Source organism: Bactrocera oleae, chromosome 5 (genome assembly GCF_042242935.1).
Source record: "Bactrocera oleae isolate idBacOlea1 chromosome 5, idBacOlea1, whole genome shotgun sequence".
Lineage (NCBI taxonomy): Eukaryota > Metazoa > Arthropoda > Insecta > Diptera > Tephritidae > Bactrocera > Bactrocera oleae.
Window position 1 is genome coordinate 73079429 of NC_091539.1, and position 24029 is coordinate 73103457.

At 35.6% G+C, this 24029-nt stretch overlaps 2 protein-coding genes across 4 annotated transcripts in view; one reads left to right on the forward strand and one right to left on the reverse strand.

Moving 5' to 3' along the window:
* The window catches only part of Cen (cerebellar degeneration-related protein 2-like), a 55663-nt gene extending 36048 nt beyond the window's left edge, over positions 1–19615 (reverse strand). Inside the window, exons 1-3 of one of the 3 annotated variants that reach the window (XM_036365290.2) lie at positions 19405–19615; positions 19194–19346; positions 18924–19106 (exon numbers count right to left, since the gene is read on the reverse strand). In XM_036365290.2, coding sequence (XP_036221183.2) covers positions 18924–19002 — 79 coding nt within the window. In that variant the 5' untranslated portion in view covers positions 19003–19106; positions 19194–19346; positions 19405–19615. Of the gene's footprint in view, positions 1–2944; positions 3492–17202; positions 17522–18923; positions 19107–19193; positions 19347–19404 lie in introns of those variants that run through there. The other 2 variants (XM_036365288.2, XM_036365295.2) reach the window with 2 other exon arrangements.
* A 1664-nt stretch (positions 19616–21279) lies between these two features.
* Positions 21280–23676, forward strand: MSBP (membrane steroid binding protein). Its single transcript, XM_036365283.2, has 3 exons — positions 21280–21923; positions 22745–22897; positions 22957–23676. Exons 1-3 carry the CDS (start codon positions 21575–21577, stop codon positions 23148–23150), a joined length of 696 nt encoding a protein of 231 aa, XP_036221176.1. The 5' UTR covers positions 21280–21574; the 3' UTR covers positions 23151–23676.
* Positions 23677–24029: the final 353 nt, after the last annotated feature.

Here is a 24029-nt window from a genome sequence, read left to right on the forward strand (position 1 = left end):
ATAGACTCTGCTTGTAGTTTGAGTGAAAAAAAACTGAAAAGTCAATAGAAGGCTTCAATAAAATAGAGTTTTCAATAAAAAATGTGTTTTATAACAATTAGGCTGGACTCCCACTCCTGTTGATTAGGGTGGATAACCGCAGTCGCCACCACCATTTAGAATGATTACATAGTCACACATACAAACATATTATAATAAATATCGATGCATATAAATTATAGTCGGAAATGCTCTCTTGTCTTACAGGCTATGTTTATTTTTGCCATCACTTCATCACTCTCACCACCCAGTTTCATACGCTAGTTCCTTGCGTTTTCTGCTTCACAAATTAATGGACAACATTTCGCGTCAGCGTATTAATTACCTTTGCACAGCCACCTGGAACTTTGTGTAAAAGTAAGGGCTCTCTTCAACGCGCGTTTGTTTGGCGACTCAGCTTACTTTTACACAACGTGGCTTTCTCCATACCATCGACATTGCTGCATCATTCTGTTGCGCCACAACCTAACAATATCCCCACCAACATTCACCACCGGCATTTACGTATTTGTTTACGTTTGTGTAGCGGTGTATAAAATGCCCCTCGCTGAAATCCAAAACCCTCTCTTCGTTTGCACGCTGATTTAGCCAAGCGAATTGAAGAATGGATCGGATTGCATGCCCTGCACCACTCACCACCTAGCACTCACCACTTTGCACGCTCACGCTCAGGTAGCGTTAATGCATAGCTGTTTGCCGTAGCACTTGTCGGCAATTGAAATTTCCCCGAAACACTTGACGTTGTTTGCGCTGACGGCAAATCGAGCTGCATGAAGTGCCACACCGGAATGGGTAAATGTGATCGCGTCCGTCGCATACCATATCGTTTTCGGTTTTGGGTTGGTCAGCGCAGCGATATAGAAACGCTGGACGTCATTCAAATAGCACCCAACACCTTTCACTATTTCGCAAGCAACTATATGGCATCAACACGGTGGGCCACAGTGGTGTCGCCAATACTACGAGTTTCATCTGTAAGCAATGCTGTACTTGTCTATGTATATATCTAAGCGTCTCTGAATGCTTGTAAAGCCAAGCATCAGAAGATATCGGGTAAAGCCCAAATGTGTGCATGTGATACCTACATACCTACACACATACACATATATAATACAGCATTTATCAGCCTCGACTCCGACGCGGCATCACTATCAGAGTTTTCTGCGCCGAAACAAATTGCTGGTCGGACAGTCCGCCAGACATTCAGCTATTCATTTAACGACCTGTTCGCCTGCCCATTCAGTTACTCGCATAACCACCCCAAGTCCCTTACTATTTAATTTGAGCGCGAACAAGTATTTTCGCTATCGGGCAAAGCAATCACTGCCCAATCACAACAACAACATTAACTGCACCAAAGCCGCATGTTGTTACTCTAATGACATTTTCGGTTGCCAACCTGTGACATTTCACTGCTGAAAACACTGTGCCGCCAAAGAGGCAAGCTGGATGGCCGTCGTGGCTGCGGCAACTGCATGAACGGAGAATGAAATGCGTGGGCGCAAACTATTGCGGAGGCGTGAGAACGATCACAACCGAAACTGCGGCAACTGCTGCCACTGCAAAGCCAAGCAACAGCGGCGGCATCGCACATTTTTATGATCAACACGATCACCAAATAATTTGTAACTGTATCTGGCACAACCCCAACAACACACAGCCACAAAGCAAAAGCAAAAAACCTTGTGAAAATGCGCTTTACATGTTCGCTTACATATTTGCTTACGTCGGCAAGTTGAGTGGCATTCACCGGCCGTTGGATGCGGTCATTTAGCGTTCCACTTTGGCATTTACAATGAGTTTTGAATTTTAAAATAAAAATATAGCTATGTATTTTTCAAATTTACACATACTTGTATATGTAATTGCAAACATACTGAATTACACCAGTAGAGGAGTACCACCAAGCAAAACAAGTGGCTTTTGCAATGGTGAAAATTGTCCAAATTGTCCAACTTGCGGAAGTTTTTTCCAACGCCAGACTTACATACGATTACGTACGAGTATACGTCACACAAATCTCACGAAGCGCATTACATCAATAACTCGCTCTGACATCAATAACTGCGCCTGTGGTGTCAGCTACCCATAGCCCTTCCGCGGTCGATGGCATCTGTATCGCTCCGCAAATTGGGGTCTTGGAATTCGATGCAGTACAAAAGGCACGTGTAACAACAAAGTCAAACGATGTCAATGGTCATGGATATTTAACGTATCTCAAGTAATGAATTTTCCCTTAAAAAATTTCAGGAACAAATGTACGTAAATTTTTTGCAAAACACATTGGTGTTGAGAAGTTTCGATTTACTCTTACATTTAGTCGGTGTAGCAAAGTACTACGAAAGAGACAAGGTGTAAAGAAACGACCGGTCATGTAAAGGAACAGAAGCTTTTTATACGAATCGTGAATAAATATCCTTCAACCATACGAAATCAAATCTCAAAAGAATAAAATCACTTTTCGTATTTGTTTTCTGATTTTTTTTTATCTGATGTTGGACGCGATAGTTTGAGTAGCAGAACTAAACATTTGCGGTAGCATACATACGACACATCAAATAAAAAGTCAACTAAACCGCGCTTTGGCTCATGTTCGGCTAACTGCGAACCAGCGTCAACACCGAGAAAGCAGGAATCGAATCTGTCTAGAAAATCCAAATTTTATGAACGACAAAAAGTAATGAGAACCAAAATTCTCTCTTTAAGACCGAAATTAACTCTTTATTAGTCTCTCCAAATGCTTTTGACTGACGCTCCCAACGAATTTTATGAAACCAAAGTAAATTCATAAAATTATTTTTGTACAATAAGAAATAAATGTTTTTCGTTATAAAAATAAGTACACACTCGGCGCATATTATCATATATTTTTAGAATTTGATTAAAGGTTAAAAGATTTTCTTACCGTCTAGCATGTACTTCGAAGCGTCCTCTTCGCTCTTCGGCGGTCCCTCGGTATACACCTCCATTGCGGCCGTTACTTATTCCACCTTTCCTTTGTAATTTTAATTTTTAGTACTTAATTAAGTTTATTTTGGCTTTTTAATATGTATGTTTGTATGCATGTGTAATTATTAGTTAACATTCGTACGCGCTTTTTGCACTTTTTCTGCAACACCCAGTGTTAATTGCTTTGAGAATCGTGAAACACAAACACGCACAACCACGCTGCTTGGCATTGATCAAATTTCGCTTCCATTTGTGTATAATTATTGTTGTTTTTGGTTTTTCGTTTAGCGACAGCTGAAACTATTTACATTTCTCAAGATGATTTCACGATTCGTTTAAAAATTTAAAAGGTTTGAGATAAAAATTATGCATTTTTGTTTGCATTTGTTTGTGTTGTATTTTTGTTTTTCGATTAATATGCTCACTTGTAATCGCTTGTTTGCTTTGCGAAGATTACTTCATCTTGGCTCATTCACTTTATTTGAATTCAATGGCTTTTCTCACATTTCATTTTGTGTTAATTTGTGCGTCACCTTGAAATGCAATGAATAAACGGAATTCGACACATTCAAATGATACACAAAATATGCAAAACGCCCAAATTTTGCTGACGCGAAGATAAAATGGCTGCGTTTGTTTGTATTCTGTGTTTTTATTCTCTTGCAACATGTTGAAACAGACGGATTCACTGAGAACAAATGCTTTTAGCACCTCTATCGCCAGTGTGAAAATGGGTGAAATCGGGTAGACAACCCCACCCGCTCTCCATATAACGGTACTGTTAAAAACTACTAAAAGCGCGATAAATCGAGCACTAAACAACCCAGAGACATTAAATTATATGTCTGGGATGGTATGAGATGACTTTATAAGAAGCGATTTCAAAATTTGACAGTAGGCGTGGCACCGCCCACTTTTAGGGGAAAACCCATATTTTGGAATCTGCTTAACCGATTTCAACCAAATGTGGTACATACCATTCTTCTCATATTTCTGTGTTATAGTGCGAAAACGGGCGAAATCGGATTACAACCACACCTATTTCCCATATAATACCATTTTAAATTCCATCTGATTCATTCACTTTTCACTATGCAAATCAAGCAACATTGATTGTATCGAGGTGAATAATGCGTTTAAGGTATGCTACCTTGTGAGCAAAAATTGTCTAAATCGAGCCAAAACTGTTCAAGTCCAAGGTACCGAATATGTGGACCCCAGTGCCTATAGTTGACTTTTTACCGAAAATATCGGTCAATGTGTAAGATATATAGTTAAAATTCATATAATAAAATAAATAAATGAAACTGTCGATAATAGTATGTCTTTGTGTCAAAAATTGGTTGAATCGGATCAATACATCCTTTAATATAAAATGTTGCGAACACCTGCAGTAATTTCCCGGGCTTTGATCCTTGCAAGTTGCGAAAGTATAAAATGTTCGGTTACACCCGAACTTAGAACTTCCTTACTTGTTTCTATATATTATTGTTGCTGTGCTTATTGCCGCTGTCTCATTCAATAATATTAAAAGTCAAATTGGCCATCAGGTTCTCGCCTCGTAGAATACATTAATATACATATGTATGTGTGTATCGAGGTTGAAAATTGAGCGCAGAAAAAAAACTGCGTTTCGAATCTAACGGCAACATTCCGTGACAACTATTTACAAATACTTGAGAACCTCGTGTGTGTTTGCATGTGAATGCGTATGTGTGTTTGTGAAAAGCAACTGAGAAAGCCAGAAACTTGAATATGAATTAGACGGCCAACAAAAGACTTAAGAACCGAACCCGCAATGCGCACCTCAATTGGTGATATGGAGAACAAACCTGTCGAATCGCGAACGTGTCGGACCCGCCCAATGACTTCATATCGCATGCTAATTTGCCGATTAAAACAACTTATAATCATAGCATATGCACGCACACCATGTACATATATAAACACTTATTTGTTTGTATGACTATACGTATGCCATTAGTATACGCAATTTGTCAACCTTTCGAATGGAAATGACAAGCAGCAACTGCTACTTAGCCACCCATTGTGCATTAAAAACCGTTGGTCGACAGTATAGGGTGAGGTCACTATTCACTTGCAAGTTATCGGCAAGCGTCTGTCGTGTTCTGGTGTTTGCTTTTCAAAAAGCCAAACACTTGAATTTATGTACACGCATCGAAAGCATTGATATGCACTGCCGACACTGACGAACAAGCAAACCGACATGCACGCATAAATGGCAGAATACTGCTATGACACACTCACATTTCTGAATACGTCGTGAAAATATGTTCAATAAATGTGAAGAGAATTTTGCATGCCACATACCGAATATTGGCCTCCAGTTTGTACATTTCCCCGACCGGTGGGCTGCTACACGCTTCCCCACACATATAAACGCTTAAAAATATACACACCAAACGCCATCAAACTCACCTCACGCTATGCCAAGTTGACAATTCACACACACACTTTAGCAGACCAACAAACCTGGCCATTGCACTCATACACCAACACATACATATGTACAGGTGCTGATATGCATGTTGTCAGGCACACATGTACACAAGTAATTCGAAACATGCGAACACCCCACCTACGCCACCATGACTCCCCGTCGTCTAAATCGCCAGACGGTGGTTAAAGTGCTTTTTTACCATAGTAACTTTACTGCTTCTTGCCGTCGCTCGCTTGTAATTCGCTTTTGCATACATTACAACAACAGCATGCATACAACAACACATATATCTACATAGCACACAAGGCAAGTACATATGTGTTTGCATACGCCTGTATCTCCTTTTGGGCATAAGTTAGATGTTTATGAGTCAACAACAGCAAAACCAACAGATAGTTACTCAGCAAACCGAATGTCCACTTCGCTAAACAACAGCATTGTGCGCTGACTACAAACCCAACACGCACAAGCACACTCATATTGTCCACACTGGAATATGACATGTATAACAAACAATTTCTCAAAATAATTTGAAATGCGAATCAATCGTGAATATGTTAATGTTGTTGCTCATATTTGTAATGCAAATATTTGCCGTTGACGGTTTCTTGTTATTGACTGACAACACAAAGCCTAACTCATCGGTGAGCTGGTCTTTCTTCCCTTTTTTCCATGGCTATATGGCACTATGTTTGTGTGTTGCTCTGAAATAGTCTTAACTCAAAATTAGACATTTTCAATATCCACAAAATTCATATGTTTGCTATGGATCAAATGGCAGAATCGGCGGTGGAAGTTCCTGAATAATTTATTTATATATTTGCATACTTCATTCCTGATGTTGAGTTGCGACACTTATTTATTCATTTACAACAAAACTTGTTCTTCGAACAGCAGTTGTGGACGATTTCAAAAATGAGACTTTGCACTTCAGGAAACAGCTATGCACGACGATGAACTGTCAAAACAAGTCAGCCGTCCGGCCACAACAAGCAGTTGTAATGGAAATTCTTGTATAGAAAACTCCGTGTTTACGACTAAACGCCAAAATTGATAACAAACTCGAGTTGTTTTTAAAAACGTAGAACAATCGAATTGCATATGGCTACAATACTGTGTTTCTATTGAATACTTAAAGTTTGCTTTTGCAATGAGATTGCACGAGTTAGCACGAGCAGAAGATTTTAAAATTTATTAAATTTTATTTTGATGATGATTGTCACAGCATAATATTTGTTATTGAAATGGTAGCTAACGTTTCTTCAAATCGTGTGAGTATGTGTTAAAATTATTGCTTGTTTTTTTTTTGTTTTTTTTTCCAAACCGAGTGCTAGGTACACAAGAGGAAAGCCCCAACCATCGTTGCTTCATAAATAGCGGAACAACTTTATTTGTATGTACTTAAATATCTGTCAGCTCAGTGAGCTTTGAAAACATACAATAATAATGATATTGCTAACCTTGAACTGGTCAGTTGAAATGTTCGAGTTTTAATCGACAAATAGCTGTTTTGTGACGAGCGTACAGGAATAATTATGATTTTGAAAATAACTGAAAAATACAAGTTCATTACTATAGTTTTTATTATACTTGCATGTAATATGTATGCGTGGATGTGTATATGTACAATACATACATATACCTATGCGGCTTGTAGTGAAAACCTGTAAGCACACAAGTGTATCTCATATATGGAAACGAAATATTTGTGAATGCGCTTGTGTTCCCAAGTTCAGGGAAAATACCTGTAATTATTACAAAAAAAACACGCATTTTTACATTAAACAATTACAAAGCTAAACTTTAGTCGCAAGTAAATGAGTACGAGCAGAATACTGCAATTATCGTCGAGTTATATACTCGTATTGTTTGTGGAGCTTTTGCAATCATAGCACTTTTAGTTTATGAACTTTGCACATTTTTCGTTTTCATTTCGCCGAATCCACTTTCGTGTACCGATTCGATTATCTGTTTCATTTTGAAAACACATTTGATTCTTTCCTTGATAAATTTTGGATATACATTAACGATAGTGATATTTTATGGAACATATATACGTTTATGACTCATTATGTATAATATTTATACAATTAGTTATGTAAGGTTTAACTCCAGCAGTTGACGATGTCGCCCCACTACAAAGACCACAGACACATTTGTTTGATTGTATTTATGTACTAACAGCTGATATCGATAATACACAACAACCACAACTTTACAGCCTAAAATTAAACTCACTGTAGTTGTTATAGCGCGATAGCTAAAATGTCGGCGACACAACATGACAGTCGTAACTGTTCCACATTAAGCTCAGCGCCGAGCGAGCAGAGAACGGCCGCGAAAGGACGTAAACAAAAAAGACAATAAAAATGACCTAAACAGAGGCAAACAACAAGCTGGTACACAACTGATAACATGCGTATATATGCAAATACAAATTCGCACAATAATGCAGGGCAATATGTATGTATAAATGTATGTATGTCTGCCAGTAGGTTGTCGAAGTTTGGCTTGTCGCGAAGCAACTAAATATCATATCGTCGTCCGATGTTGATAATCTACTAGACGAGAGTTAAGGGAAAGGGGAGGTAAAAGCAAGCGGCGTCCAAGAGCACTCAAATTTTAAACAAACACAAACGTTTTAGAAGAGAACCAATGAAAAATATAAACGAGCTATACGTTTGCGGCTCTCCAATTGGCACTGTATTGATAATGAGACGGGCGCAATTATGCACTTCATTGACAACACAAAGGAACACGCCAACGTCTTCACTTAACTCCGTGCGGCCACTGATCGGCAATGTTGTGAACTGTCGCCGCCCGTGAAGGCACTAAACCGAACGCAAAAATTTAGTCACATTTGCTTCAGCGTACAACAACAATAAACGTAACGCATCCGTACACAATGTCATACATATTTACATTGGTAAAAGTGAAATATCATGTAACTCAAAAATTGTTACATTCAATTTTATAGTATCTACTACTCAACTGCTTATATATGCGTGTGAATATAATTCCGTAATATTGTTGTTCTTGGCTCTTAGCGAGTTGGTAATTTGTGTTTGCTTTCAGCATTCTCGCTTATTATGCAGCACCCGTCTCGCATATTGCATTACAACTTGCTTAGTAAGTGTAAAGAGAAGACAGGCGGTGGACGAGGGAGGCGACACGCCGCACTTCTCCACAGAGATGTCTCAATGCAGAAAAAAAAAGCATATCAAGTATTATGCGCAATATGCACAAGTAGTTCCAAAGTAGGTAAAAATTATACTTAATTAAAATAAATAAAATTTGCGGAAAGTTGGGACATTTCTGTATCTTTGAAATATTTAACTGCTCAACACTTATCTATAAATAATAATAAGTATGTACAAACAAAAACAAAACCAACAGTTAAAACAAATATATACAAATTGTACACTAATAATTTAGGAAGTTTTGCACTTTATACTTGAAATTTCTGTCTGAGATCCAACTACTATACAAAAAACAACAGACTTATCTAAAATCTAGAACGTTTTTTATTGAGTTATTTTATTTGCGTGATTTTCTTCCACAATCAGAGTAAATATTTTCTATATTCTTTGAACTGGTATGAAACTGGTTTATCTCAGGCCAAACTATGATCATTCATATCATAGGACAACCAACAACAATAACAAAGGCAAATAGTTGTTTTTCCGGAAAAAGAAGGTTTCACTCCTCGGACTTTTTGCTTCAAACCAGTTGTAAAATAGTTAATTCTACGTACATATGTTATGTGTGCATGTTTGGCATGTATAGAATTATATTTATGATTTTTCTAGCAAACAGTTTTATATATTATTGACTCTTGAGGATAAGACCGCAAAGGAGACGAGCAAATTTGACCGCATCTAATTCAACGCCTGCAATAGTCGTGGAGTTTAAGAAGTGATGCAGATATTTGCATACATATGTCTTTGCCGAAAATATTGATTTTTCACAAACGCCGCCGACGAATTAATTTCGATTACTCCCAAGCGGTTGGAGATTTTCTCTTAAGCTCATAGATGCACCTGCACTTATATATATGTACTCTAATATGCATTCACGAGATTACAGTCTGTCTATTGATTTTTCTAGCCTCGGACAGGATGCTGGACTCGTTTTTTCTTTTTTATGCAGCACTAAATATTTTCAATCAATTTTGCCGAGAATTCACTACACTTGTACAAGAAACTTCTTCTTTGAATGCATTTATATTGTTCTGTATACGCGTATTAACTTTAGAATGTTATGTATTTCAATTGGGCACAAATATATTACTTTTATTGTTTAAAAGATTGGCGTATTTACAACGTCCCGGAATGATCAACCAACAATGAAAACGAGCGAACGCAGTGGCAACTGAAACTATCGTGCCTTGCCATTGCACCGCACGAGCAAATAACGCCCACCCCAAAAAGCCTTTGCGGACAATCGAATACTTGCAACCCCACAGCAAAAACGCTTAAAATAATAATATTGCTTAAGGGTGTTTTTCTTACATGAACAGTGGTAATGTGTTGAATTCATTACGATAAGAAAATTCGAAGTTCTCTAAAGTAGCTGACTTAGCTAAATGAAGAAAATAAATCTCAGAGTTTGTAAGAGTTTGTAAACAGATACAACTTTTACTTTTTCCTTATTTAATACTTGGATTTCCAGGTGGCAAATTTTAGTTATATTTACGTGTTATTTAATATTGGCATCATTCTATTCACTCTTTTAAATACTAGTTTTCAAAATAAATGAACACTTACCCACAGTGGTATTCGCAATTCGTTCATGAGACATTTTATGACTATACATTTAAATGCTCTCTTCAACCACCCTCAAAACGCCTGTATGGTAGTGCCGACAAATACGCGAACCCTCATTTTATATCACTGAACAACGCATGCGCACCGAAAGGGTTGCACTTGTTGGGCGCGTGCCCGGCAACTGGGCCGATAATTCGGAGCAAAACCACCATGCAACACCATGGAGCCTTATACATTCGTGCCGACCAGCTATTAATGCAAGTTTCATAGAGTTCACCTATACCCCACTGACGTAGCATTGATTACTCATGGTGTCCTAAAGGGACATAGCTGCATTTGGCTCGCAACAGCGCACCGCTTCCTGCCACATGCAAAGTATTGGAAACAGTTGACAACAAAAATTACATCTGTATGTATATGTATTATATTTACATATGTATGTATGGATGTCAACTAATGAAGTAAGCGAAACGGAGCTAAACATTACACAAATGTGAAGAAAACCGGTGCTCGCTTAGCTTTTATGCGCTTAGTGCCAAGACTCACTTGCTTTCACATACTCAAATTATACAAATACAATTTTTGGTATATTGTTGTAGTCGATGTTATAGTAATTTCTATTTTGGTAAAGTCTTGTGACACAAGCCAAATACACACAACGCATAACGATTTCGTGCTCACTTCATTAGGAGCTTATCGCATATCACTTCCTACTTAACAGCTGACTTAGCATATATATTAGCTAACTATACACTCAAGTTCCGTTAAACTTTATTCATGCAGTCCAGATGTTGCTGCAGCAATGTGCATTACTCGATAAATCGATAAACGATTGCCTGCAATTTTCCTAAGCCCCTTCCAAAGCCTATGATCCATGAGACGAGCTGCAAGACCCCCACCCGACCATTGAAAACAAGGTGATGTGAATCAGGCATAACGCTGCAAATGCAATCGAAGTGGTTTCCAGCAAGCCGGCTCATTTTTGTAAACAAACGCCAAAGCCAAACAGTGCTGCCAATGCAACTGGCTGAAATGGGTATATTGATGAGCATGTTGTTTGTTCATACATATATACAGTCGATTCCGCCACTTTCAAATTAAATGTGTAGGTCCATTTGCGCCTTTACTGCTTGGATAAACTTTTCCTAATTGTGTAGGGCGACTTCATAACGATAGCAATCAAATAGATGGTTTTTAGGAGAAGCCTTTTCATATTAGAATTAAGCTTAGAGATAGGATACTCGCTGTCGAGGAGTCAATTATTTGGTATAATGTGGGCAAATGTAGAAGACGGGTGCCTGACGAAATAGTTAGGAAGGCTACGATAGATCCAACGTTCATAGAACACCAGGTTACAACAAATTCGAAATCATATATTTGATGACGAAGTAGGTTCAAAATGGTTGGTTGCCTTAGTCTTTTTAATATCTATGTGTTCTTTTATCTTGCAACAGTTTAAAATATTAATTATACAAAGTTCAAAACTGATAATTTCCTTAAGCAATTAATAAAAATTTGTATCAGAGATGTTATGAAGAAGTTTTGCATTTAAAATTATTAGTCTTCAAAATTTCAATTTATAATACATTTTTCATTTTTCACAAAAATTTGAAAGAATCATATTATCGCTGGGTTATTCGTGATATGAATATTATGGAGACATTTAAATATCAAAATTTCGCACAACTTTGGCAAACTTAAGGCAGAGGAAACTAATATAATGTAAAATTTTGGATAATAATATATTAATGCCACGGGTTTTGTATCAGTATATCACAGAAATACTCATATATACGTTGTCCTCTTAAATTTCTTAAGGCTATCTTTTGCGACGCAGAGGGTAATTCTTAAAATGTTTGCAATCGAACAACTTTGCAACTATGCTGAAATATTGAAAATAGGTATTTGACTTCAAAAAACGTAACTATAGTTCAACTATGTTATATATCCCGGCTGTTGGCCTAATGCAGAAATATGAGAACATTGTCTGAAACCCGCTAACTAAAAATGAGCAAACTGGCATAACAGCTTTGCAAAACACACACGCCACCAGGGCATTGAGAAAGTGCAACACCTTTTCCACCCATGCACAACCAATTATCCCATAATTGGCTACAACAACAATTCATTTGTTGAAAATCGCCAGTGAGTCGCATGCACATATGTAGGTATATACTCGTATATATGTATATACATCTACATATACGTATAGATGGACATGATCATAAATCAATTCGTTGACATCACACATTTGAATGAATTTATGGATTTGTGAAAAGCCTCCTGTTTGTACAAAGTTTCTGCCACTTTCCTCAGCAGACGTCGTTAAAGCAATGCCCGCTTGATGTGGGAAGTGCGCCTGACAACAGCTGTAGTGGAAACGTTTTAATTAAACTAAACAACTGCCATATCGACAACACTGTAAATGCTGCAAATACTATTAAGCGATGCATTGAAGACTCTGGCCATGATCAATGATAGTTCAGTGGCCATTTAAACCATTGAAGCTAAATCTTAAGAGTTTGTATTATTTTCGCTATGCAATAATGCCAAGTCGCAGATAACAGTGATGGACTAAGAAGAACGTATAATTTTGTCGAGTTTTTATTTGTTGGCTATAACCGTAAATGACAACTCCAATTTAAATGGAATCTATTTATAATATTATGTATGTATTGTATGTACAAATGTGTGCATTACTTACTTAAAGTTACATATTATATGTCTCCAAAGATACTGAAATTCCCTCTAAACCAATACAAAAAGTTAGTGCGAATATTTTCTAGAACCACTTATTTGAACGTACAGCGCATTTTTATTGGCAGTAATGTCCTAACCCAAACTATAACAGCATTCTTGTATATATACCTATGAAGATTGTCTTATCAAGATATTTAATTACATGGATTCTAAGTACTTTCTCTTTATATTCGTGAAAATTGCTGGTCAGTGCCCTCTAAAGTAGATGGGTGATTGCGTTTCAAAGTAATTAATCGCCCAGGTTATGGCTTCGCGTACTATATACTTTCCATTCAAAATGCATTCGATATCCCCAACAAATGCAAATTTATCGCAGCGATTATCTGACATTGCAGTCTTTACTGTCTTTAAAGCCAAATAGTACATACATATGTATATACTTGTATGTACATACAATTGGGAACTGAATCAATTGCCGTATGAGCACTTCCACCGTTACCTAGCTGCCATAACATCAATTTGAACGCGTTGCCGAACTGCCAGTTAAGAGCTTCACGGCCAGTCAGCGCAGCCAGATTTGTGAATGGAATTAAGTCGATCGCATCGATCACTGTGCAGTTTGAAGAATGGAATTTCGCTGTTTACCAATACAAAGACTGTGGCTGCCGTGTTGCCTGAAAAGGAAAGTTTCCTCCAACAAGTGGTGACGCCGTAGCCAGTGGCAGTAGTAAGTAAAGACGAAGTAAGCAACACTCGTTTAGTCAACACTCAATGATTCCTGAATGCACACCCGTAGGTGACCTGTCTACAGTGAACAGTACAAGTGAACCAAAAAAATATAGCACCTTCACGAAATACTCGTACTTAATTGATTTTTGGGGGCAAAAAGGAACATAATAGTAAATGTCCAACCAATGAACACGAACATGAAAAGCAGTTTAGGCCTTTGTTTTTGCAGACTAATATACAAACATAACTTTAAGTGATTTCTTAAGTATGCTTTAGAAAATGACGAATTTCAGTAGTAAATACTTGCCGCACTCCATTAAAGTATATTGCAGGTTCCTCAGTCAGAAATAGACGATAAGGCGTGTACTCTTAATTTTCAGTAAATAGTTCAGTATATAGTAAATTTTAATAATCTGATATTAAATGCACATGGAGATTTGACAATTATAGGCCATGGGCCATAATAAACCTTCCGATTGAAAGCCTTGGCAGCGGACATATCGGGATAAACGAGCACCTAATCTGCCCAAATCTGCCCAAATTGTCATTGTTTATATAAAGATAAAATGGCTAAAACGTGTGTAACAAATATCTCTGCACTTTGCAACAGAACCTTATGTTTTAAGCGTTGCTTTCGAAGAATTAGTTACACGGAAACCCAGCTTTACTTGAAACGTATTACACAAACACCTTATATTCATAGCTTCTGATGTTACTTGTAGTTATTGAAAACGGCTTATAGCCGTCAATGTTGCTTTCTTCCGTTACCGACACTGATTACTACTGGTATAATTGGGGGCATTATTTATTCAAATTTTATTCCCTTTGTCATTAGCAATTGATAATTTTTTATGAGTATCAATGACTTACATATACCATACATTTATAGTTGTAACAATATAATTTTATATGTAAATAGTTTTATAACTAAAATAATAATATAATCACTTATATAAGATACACCGTATGATCCCAAAAATCACTACATTACTACAATTAAAGAGATTATTTTTACTTGTTACAGGTTTGTAATATCTACAATTAATTCGACATATCCAATTTTAAGTTATTTTAATAAAGCACAATTTCCTCAAAATTGGTGCCGTCAAATGCCCGAATAAAAAAAAAAATTGGACTAATATACAATATTTATATAAAATCCAACTACGGTTGATATTTTTCATTCAGTTCCCCCAATACCCTTCACAAAATACATGCGCTTATTATCAATAAAATGTCAAAATTGCTCGACAAAGTGCCGTTTTCGAAACAGGCGCAGCAAAGTTAAAAAATGGGCTAAGTAATATTCGCGAAAACCACGGCTATCATCGATGTAACCAAGTGAATATTGAGTCCAACCCCTTTTATATGGTAAACATAAGAACATACATAAAAAGATAAGATTCTAAAAATGAGTAGGTGGTATAATCCGTTTACAAGTATTTGCCCATTTACATAAATATTTTAAACTGATTTTGTGTGTCTTGCGCACCTTCATCTCATGTTTACACTTTCTGCACAATTAAATGGTAGACACGACTCCGAAAGTCACTAAAATACTTGCATGTATCAATATCTAACTATGTATTTACAGACATATCAATGTTCGCAACATGCAACGAATAACAAGAGTGCAGAATCAAGGTAAACCTGTTGGCTGTACACAGTGATTAAGGCTGAGTTGAAATGTGCGACATGAAAAAGTGTCCCTATATTTGTCGGCGACAAATTTAAACTGAACATTATCCAGAGTAACGATTTCTTTCTATAGATGAGCTGTTTTTAGGGCCTATGTCATCTGTCATGTGAAAGTATGAACTTTTATTGGTTTTCAAATATCAGCATTTTTAAATAAAAATGTGTTTGCCTTGTAAACGTTGATGAAAAATGAATATATAAGGCTTTACAGTGTACAGAGCCTAAAGTTTAATATATTCTAATTAGTATTAGTATGTTATTGACTCCTCATCATTACAATATTATATGTTCATATTTATCCCTACCGAAACACTGTATATTGGGCCATCGGGAGCAACGACTGTGCCAAACACTAAACTAATTCAAACAAAAATCAGCTTGAATTTCAGTTGGATATACATTATGTGGGAACGTGAATTCGCCACCAACGCCATTGACACCGCACCAGGCAAGCATTCCAATTCCGAACCAAAATGTGGCATAGACTTGAAGATTCCGAAATCTGATTATAAAAATTAAGCGCAATAAGTAACATTAGGTGCGCCTTACTTGCGATATACATATATATATATCTAATTATATGTATATGTCAATGTACTACTATATGGAAAATTGGCGTCAACATCTCTACTATGCATTTAGCCGAAATTTCTCGCTATCTTTGATGAGAGTATTGATGTTATCCGACAAATGAATCGCTGGGACGCTTACGGATTTCGGAATCTTCCTGGCCTTCCTTCCTAAAACTACACAATTGCCTTAAATGTTTTTTTTTTTTTTTTACCATGGCCTATCTAGTACTACTTATGCTATATATATATTTAAAGTTTGGATTCAAAAATAAAAATTCGAGTAATTTGGTGAAAACTTAGAATTTTGATGAATATGTCTTTTAAACAGCTTTATAAATATGCTTCACCACTACGAAGACTTGAAAAATGTGCTTATATTAACAACCACTGGAGTGTCGAGTTTTGTTTAGGAGCTTCCGGTGCCGTGAGTTTGTTGATTCACGAATTTCGGGAGAATGTTAATATCGCCTTCGCTCAATCAATTCACTCGAAGCCAACCAAATAGAGAAACAAGCAATGAGCTTGTGCTTCTGCGGTCGATAATATGTACTTGGAGAAAGTGAATTAGGGAGCGTCCTGTACACTCTATTGCCCTTGATGTTGTTTCAATTTCATTTCAATCTTAAATGATTGTTTCTTGTAGATTTGAACGAATTGAATAACTGCAAAGCAGATAACACACAGTAAATCAATATTTCATTACGCCGGCACGACAACCGAAATGAACGGACTTGAATTGCACAACCTAAAGTAGCAATGTCGTCTGTTCAGTTAGCAGTGATCTACACATCCACATAAATATGTATATACAATCAATATGACTTTGTTTCTAGCTCGCTGAAAGCTACCTGTTGGAGCGGCAGCGCCTAGAAAGAAACACGAGCCTTCTCGCTTGGGGAATGAGGTGTTCCATCATCGCAGATACATCCATATTACAATTATAATAAATTTGTTTATATCAGGGTACACCAATTTTCCGGTGTCAGTCCAAAGACTTTCAACAAAGAATTACATAATTTACTTTCACATCCAAACTTACTTTTACAATTTCTTGAACATATGTACTTCATATCCTTTCCATAATTTAATCTAACTTGGAATTCCGCCCCAAATATAAATGTAAATTCCGTTCCGGAGGCCATTTATATTTCGGTGCCATAATTTTTTTTTTGTATGGTACAACAATGGGTGTCTTTAATTTAACGTTGGAACAGCATTTTTTCTTTTAATTTATTTATACTCTAATGAATTCTCGAAAGCGAAAATTTTATTTAAAAGTTCACCTTACCTTTTTCGCTCAGATCCACGAGAAACTTCTTCATGAACTTTATGTTTTCATCTAACACACGGAACGTATCGAAGCGTAAAATAATCGAGTCCATATTTTAATGCTTGAATGAGAATTGGATTGTTCCACTGTTTATACAAAAGTTATTTTCACTTGTATTCAACAAGTGTCTACACTAAATTTTAAAGATATAACAGACACAAAAGGGACACAACGCGAAGAACACACGAACCGATCAGGAGCAGCTGAGAAATCGTAAGAAATTTCTAAAAAGAATTTACATATTTCAAACTAGCGGAGCATAATTTATTTACAGTTGTGCAACGAAACCGAAACGAAATTCAAGACTTATTGGAATCCTTGAACATAACATAGTAGAGCAAATATATGTATGTTTATATACATATATGTACATATATTATATATAAATGCTTATATACCAATGTACATGAACTTGTACACATGTATGTAGGTATCCCCCACTATGCACACAAATATGTATGTTTATTCTTTAGTTTATGCTCCATCATTCTTTCTATTTTCATTGCCTTATATCACAGGGTTGCTTCGAGGCTGATATCGCTTGAAACACCAAATTTACTGTTGGAATAATTTTCATTAATGTTGCTTTTCTACAAAATTTGAATTTATTATTGTCAGTAGCGCAGTTTGTTTAAATAGAATCCGAGATACTTGTACATATATAGATGTGAAAAAGTAGATAACATAATAGACCAGAATCACGACAAAACTAAACCTATGATCTCTGATCCGTCTGTTATTGTTAGATTAGTCTTTATATATAACCCTTTTAATGTTCTCATATCGATTGTATAATATACATATGTACATACATACAATATAAACACATATCTTAATTTTAGTCCTTTTGCTTTTTATCCGAACCTCTATTAACAGTTATATCTATATACTTGCTGAAAGTTGATTTTAAATGCTATTATAGACCGTATTGTCACTAGAATTGAAGTCATTTGATTTGTAGTTAGCCCTAACCTTCAAAATACAAATGTATAAATTTAAAATCTAACAGAAAATGTATTGATGGAAATCGGAAGATCATTGTAATGTGTCGTTCTCAGTAGTACAACGTATAAGAAGTGAAGAGTAATTACTAAATATAAATAGGTTATAATCGAGAAAACTTCCCTTATTGTCAATGTATTTCGATATGAAGAAAAATGTTGTGTTAATGGTTCAATTTCGATTATTTTTGTATTGTATACTGCTAATTTTAAATAGGTTGCTAGAATCCAATTCATCGAGGCATATTCACGATATATGAATAGGCTATATTGATCACAGTAGGAATCTGACTAACAAAACTTTTCAATTATTATTGCATGAAAAACAATTCATCTCCTTGTGAAACTATTCTCACGTCTATGGCTTTGCTGATGTAAAGTGCTCTTTTTTTTAAGCTAGTACTTGTAAATAGACCAAATCCATTTTTCTGAATGTCTAAGAAGAAAATATATGATCAGAACTAAGGTTACATAGAATTATGGAGCTGGTGCTAACAGTTATGGCTCAATTCGGTTATATGTTAATAATCATAATATTTAATGATAATATTAAATTGTTTTATTGACTGAGTTTCCTTAAAATATTTAAAGTTTTACTCGAAACAACAATTCGCCATCAAAAAATTAGCGAGCACATATTGTTTAATTAAAAAAGAATAAGCTTCAGTTATTACTTACCCGCTTGTGTCCATTGTTCACAATCTGTCTGCCGGAATAATCCAACCCAATCGAAGAGAAGTTCCTCATAAGAAGCCATTTATTATTTGCAACATCCGGATACTTATACTGATACGCAACATATAGCATACATACATACGTGTTTATGTATATATGCACTATTTTGTATTTCAGCATTGAGCACTATAACGATATATGGTAAAGATCAAACCAAACTGGAATTTATTGCGTTAAATATTTGAATGCATAATTCTTCAAATACATATATACCTGTGGCTTCGCCTAATCTATTAGGTCTCTTTATTTTAGTCTTTAATCGACAGTTTGAACAGCAACGCAAATGTCAGAACTTTACGTATTCATTTCTAGCCACTTGGGGTTTTCACGTGTCCGAAATATTCAACCATATAATTTCTGAAATCCCTTTAAAAGGTTCGGGACAGTTACAGAATCTCTCTTCAGTGGAAACAATTATACATACAAGCTGTTCAATCTCTCGTCTAACCTCCATGTCAGGCATAAACTGATCTTGGACGTCATACAGGTAAAAAACGTCTTGCCAAATAATTATTTTATGCTGCCGAATGCGCCAACTCGTATCCTTCTCCAACTTTTCTAATATAGATCAATAGAGTTAATCCAATCGCGTAACTCCAAGCAATGGAACTTTTCCTACTGATCGCTACCTCATCATGCGCACTCTTCTCAAGTGTACGTCAACCGTTGATATACTGACTATTGTGTGGCCTGTAGACAAAATTAATAATCAACTTATGTCAAAATTACCACCTCTACTCCACCAACGTGTAATCATTCCACTCCATACCGGGTTCATTCTCTTACATGCGATTACGCATACGCTCTCAAGCAATCCATGGACTTGACGTCTATGTTATACCTGATCGAGCACACTAACGTACAAATGTGTATTCAAATCTATGTATGTTTGTATGTATGTATGTAGATACGGGGTTTTGCTCATTCACTCTCCGAACACCTGCTTGTTCGCTGCGCCTACGTTCGACTAAGTATTTATCATCGGTTTCATTGATTTAGTGATGAATAAACATGTACATACATATGTACATATTACATGCATACTAATGTAATTTTAAATTAGTCTACACATGGAAAAATAAATCTGAGTTTAACTTAGTCGGAAGACATCGCTCTTTGTGGGGTTAGGTTTAAGGTAAATATATTGTTATATAAACTATGGAACTACCATGTGGGAATAATATTATTTAAAAGTACTTCATTAAAGTTCTATAAATAGATAGTCAATAGCATATGCGGTCTACATCTTGCCCTAGGTCCAACATACTAAATATAATGATTTCTTCCGCTCTAGTAAGCTTTATCACTGAAGCAAGCGGTGTGTAATATGTATCTATATTAACTATATTATAGTTAATAATGTTTGTTATCTCTTCTTCTACTTTACTGAAATCATTGTTCAGAATGTTTATTGTGTTTTGAATAGTGTTGAACTAAACCGTTATATGAAAGTTGCCCAGAGTTTTTAACCACATATATGTAGTAGTGAGAGTATTCGCTCCAAAGTGGGCTTAAGCCCACTTTTTATAACTTCGAATCCATACATGAGTCAGGGTTGTACTCCGTTCAAAGTCTTGGTAATATTTTGAAGTTTTGAATACTTGAAGAAACATATTTAGAGCCGTTTTCTGGTTAGTAACCATCTGCCAGTTAAGTTCTGATCAACCAACTTAACCAAAACTCCTTCTTTCGGTTGAGTTAAACGGAACTTAACTGGCAGGTGGTTGCTAACCAAACATTGAAAAACGGCTTTGGAAGTAACCCTGCATGTTTTTATAAAATATTCAAAGAATCCTTTAAAATTATTGAAATTTGGTTCAAGCACTGTGAGTAATGCATCTTATATTATCAGTAATAAATCTCGGTTCCAAAACAAATTCATACAAAATTTACTATAAAGATAAGAAATATAAAGTTTGAAAGCAAGTATACCCGACGCCTAATGGCCGATTCCCGTAGAACTTTCCTCGCTTTCCTTGATAATTCAACAACAAAGCGGAGAAAGTAAAGTAGGTATATGCCAGAATGGTCGTTTGTTTATGATGAGAGTTGCCCAACATTTTGCTTCGCTTTACTGGGTTTCACTTCGATGTGAACTTATTCATACAGAAAGCATATTTGCTGTCTGTAGCAAAGCGAAACAGAAGTTTGATGTGAATCAGCCTTAACATTTTTTTGCATTTAACTCAAAACAAATTCGAACTTTTTTATTGCCACACAACTTATTATTACAATTTATTGTTAAAATTTGGTAACTCTGGATAGAAATGTGTTGCGTCACCTAGCGGTATTAATGTGAAATTCACATATTAGCCGTCGTAAGTTCTAAACGTCAACATAAATTTTTCAGCAGTGCGCATTATTTTTATTTTTTGGGAGAGTGCATTGAAATTTCTATCATTTCCGTTGAACAAATTTTTCACACGACTTTTACGATTTGCTACGAAATCCACCGAAAGCGAAGCAGCTGAAACAATTTTTCAAACATTTAAATACAGTGTATCCAACTATAGGTTCAGCGGTGCAAGGGCTCAAGATCAAAGTTCGAGTTAGACGTAGTGAGAAGTAAAAACTCGCATATAAATTTCTACAATATGACAGTATCCGCTGGGGCAGCTGACTCGAACAGCAATGTAGCCGGCAACGAATCCTCATCCATTTTGTTAGGCATCGTAGAAGAAATCATCTATAGCCCCTTAAATTTAGCACTTGTAGCTGTCATAGTGTTTCTTTTTTACAAAATTGTAAAGGATCGTTATGAAGTACCAAGGGACAGATCCGGTGAAGGTGCTTCGCAAATACCTGAGCTTCCTAAATTACGACGAGATTTTACCATACAAGAGTTGCGTGCATATGATGGAAATGGACCGGATGGTAGAATACTTATAGCAGTAAATGGAACTGTATATGACGTCACAAAAGCAAAACGTTTTTACGGTCCAGGTAAGTAAGATAATACTATTTATTTATTAATAAAAATCCCCATATGGCAGTAACTTTAATATTGCATACACATTCGGTATAAATTTATGAAAAACTTATTGTGAAAAACTTTAAATACTTTTTATATGATGAAAATAATATAACGCCCGGCCGGTAGTGTAAATGTTATCAGGTGATATACGTATTCATATAAATATATGTATCAGTATTTACATGAAAACAAATATATATATATATATGTATATATTTACCTGCAGTGGATAACCAATGATGAATATTTACAACGCATTAGGTGTAAAAATATTCAAAGACTACCATAATTTGTAAAGTATTAATAAAAATAGCTACCACATATTTATTTTTATTTAAAATTCAAACATTATGTTTTTGTATTACAAATAGAATTTTACTATGCGCAACAATTTGCATTTTAAGCATTAATTGGTATGCACTGGATTTAGTTCGAATTAACAAAACAAGAATAAAAAGTGCCAACATTTATTAACATTTTGTATAAAGACATACCCCATTGGGATACTGTTATAATCTTATAAGATTAATTACGGAAAGCTAATGTTAATAGGCAAACGAGTGTCAAAAAGAGTGCTGAAAATATTCTTATCTTAAAATCTGCCGATCACTTCTAAAATAAAATCTCATTGTGAGTACATATGAACATGACATTTATTTTTTTTTTCGAGGTATCAGACTTCATAAATATATAGCAATTGGCATCGACATGCATAGATTCACAAAAAGCAAAATGTACACGTATTTTTTGCAATTAATTTAAACAATACTATTTTTATCGTTATCTATAGGTGGGCCATATGCGTCATTTGCTGGCAGAGACGCATCACGCAATTTAGCAACCTTTAACGTCGAACCAAATAATAAAGAGGAATATGATGATCTAAGTGACTTAAATGCTATGGAAATGGATTCTGTGCGGGAATGGGAAATGCAATTCAAAGGTAATAATATGATTTAAAAAATCAAGTGGGGTTGTATTTAAAATATATTTATATTTTAGAAAAATACGATCTAGTGGGCAAATTACTACGCAAAGGTGAGCAACCTACTAATTATGATGACGAAGAAGAAGACTCCAATGAGGTTGTCACAGAAGTCAACGCGGCTTCTTCTGTTCCCACCACAAATGCAAGCAACAATGATGTCGGTGTTCGAAAGCGTGTCGCTAACTCAAACGATGAGGAAGTTAAATAAATAGTAGTTATAATTTTCTTGGGATCCCAATGGATAGATTTTTTAAAAATTTTAGTTTACTTAAAATTGTTTAATTAAAACATTGAAACCCCTCTGCTGACCATTTTCACGATGCTTATCAGTAGATAAATGAAAGATAAAAAAATCGCAAATCTAAGCAATTTCAAATTCTCATTTCATTGCATGCACATCCTAAATGAAATTACGCAAATTGTGTCTTATTTGTTTTAATCAATGTTCATATATATACAAAGCATATACGGGATTGTAGTTGGTATATTCTTTAGCTCAAAAATCTGAAAAATAACTTGGCTAAATTAACTCTCTTTAAAATAAATAAAATCTAAAAATTAAGATATTTAGGGAAGGTTTTTGCAAAAAGGAAGAAATGCAACCCGATGTATGTCATTTACTTAATTTTACATATAACACAATATATGCGTCTTTAGATGTAAACTTTTATTCCGACGAACTATATACATATATGTTATGTGTATTGTTCAAGTAAATATATTTATAAAAACAACATTGCCTATTATTATACTAGCTTCCAAAATGCTATCCGTTTTCTAGTAAGTCAGATATATATCCGTAACGATAAGATTGTTTTGGTTACGAAGATCGGCGGAACGGACAAATGACCTTTCTGGATCGAAAGCTTTATATAAGTCGGGTATGAGAAAACTTACACAGGGACCACATGGTTGAAGCAACTAGTTACATCATGTTGATATATAACTGCGTTCAGTAATATAACAAAGTTTTAGTAGTTCAATAGATTAACAAAGTTTTATTTGTTCTCACGAAAAATACCATTCTTAGTTCTCACCATTGGGAAAAAACGAGTTAACAAATGTCTATGTAAACAGAAACGCTGTA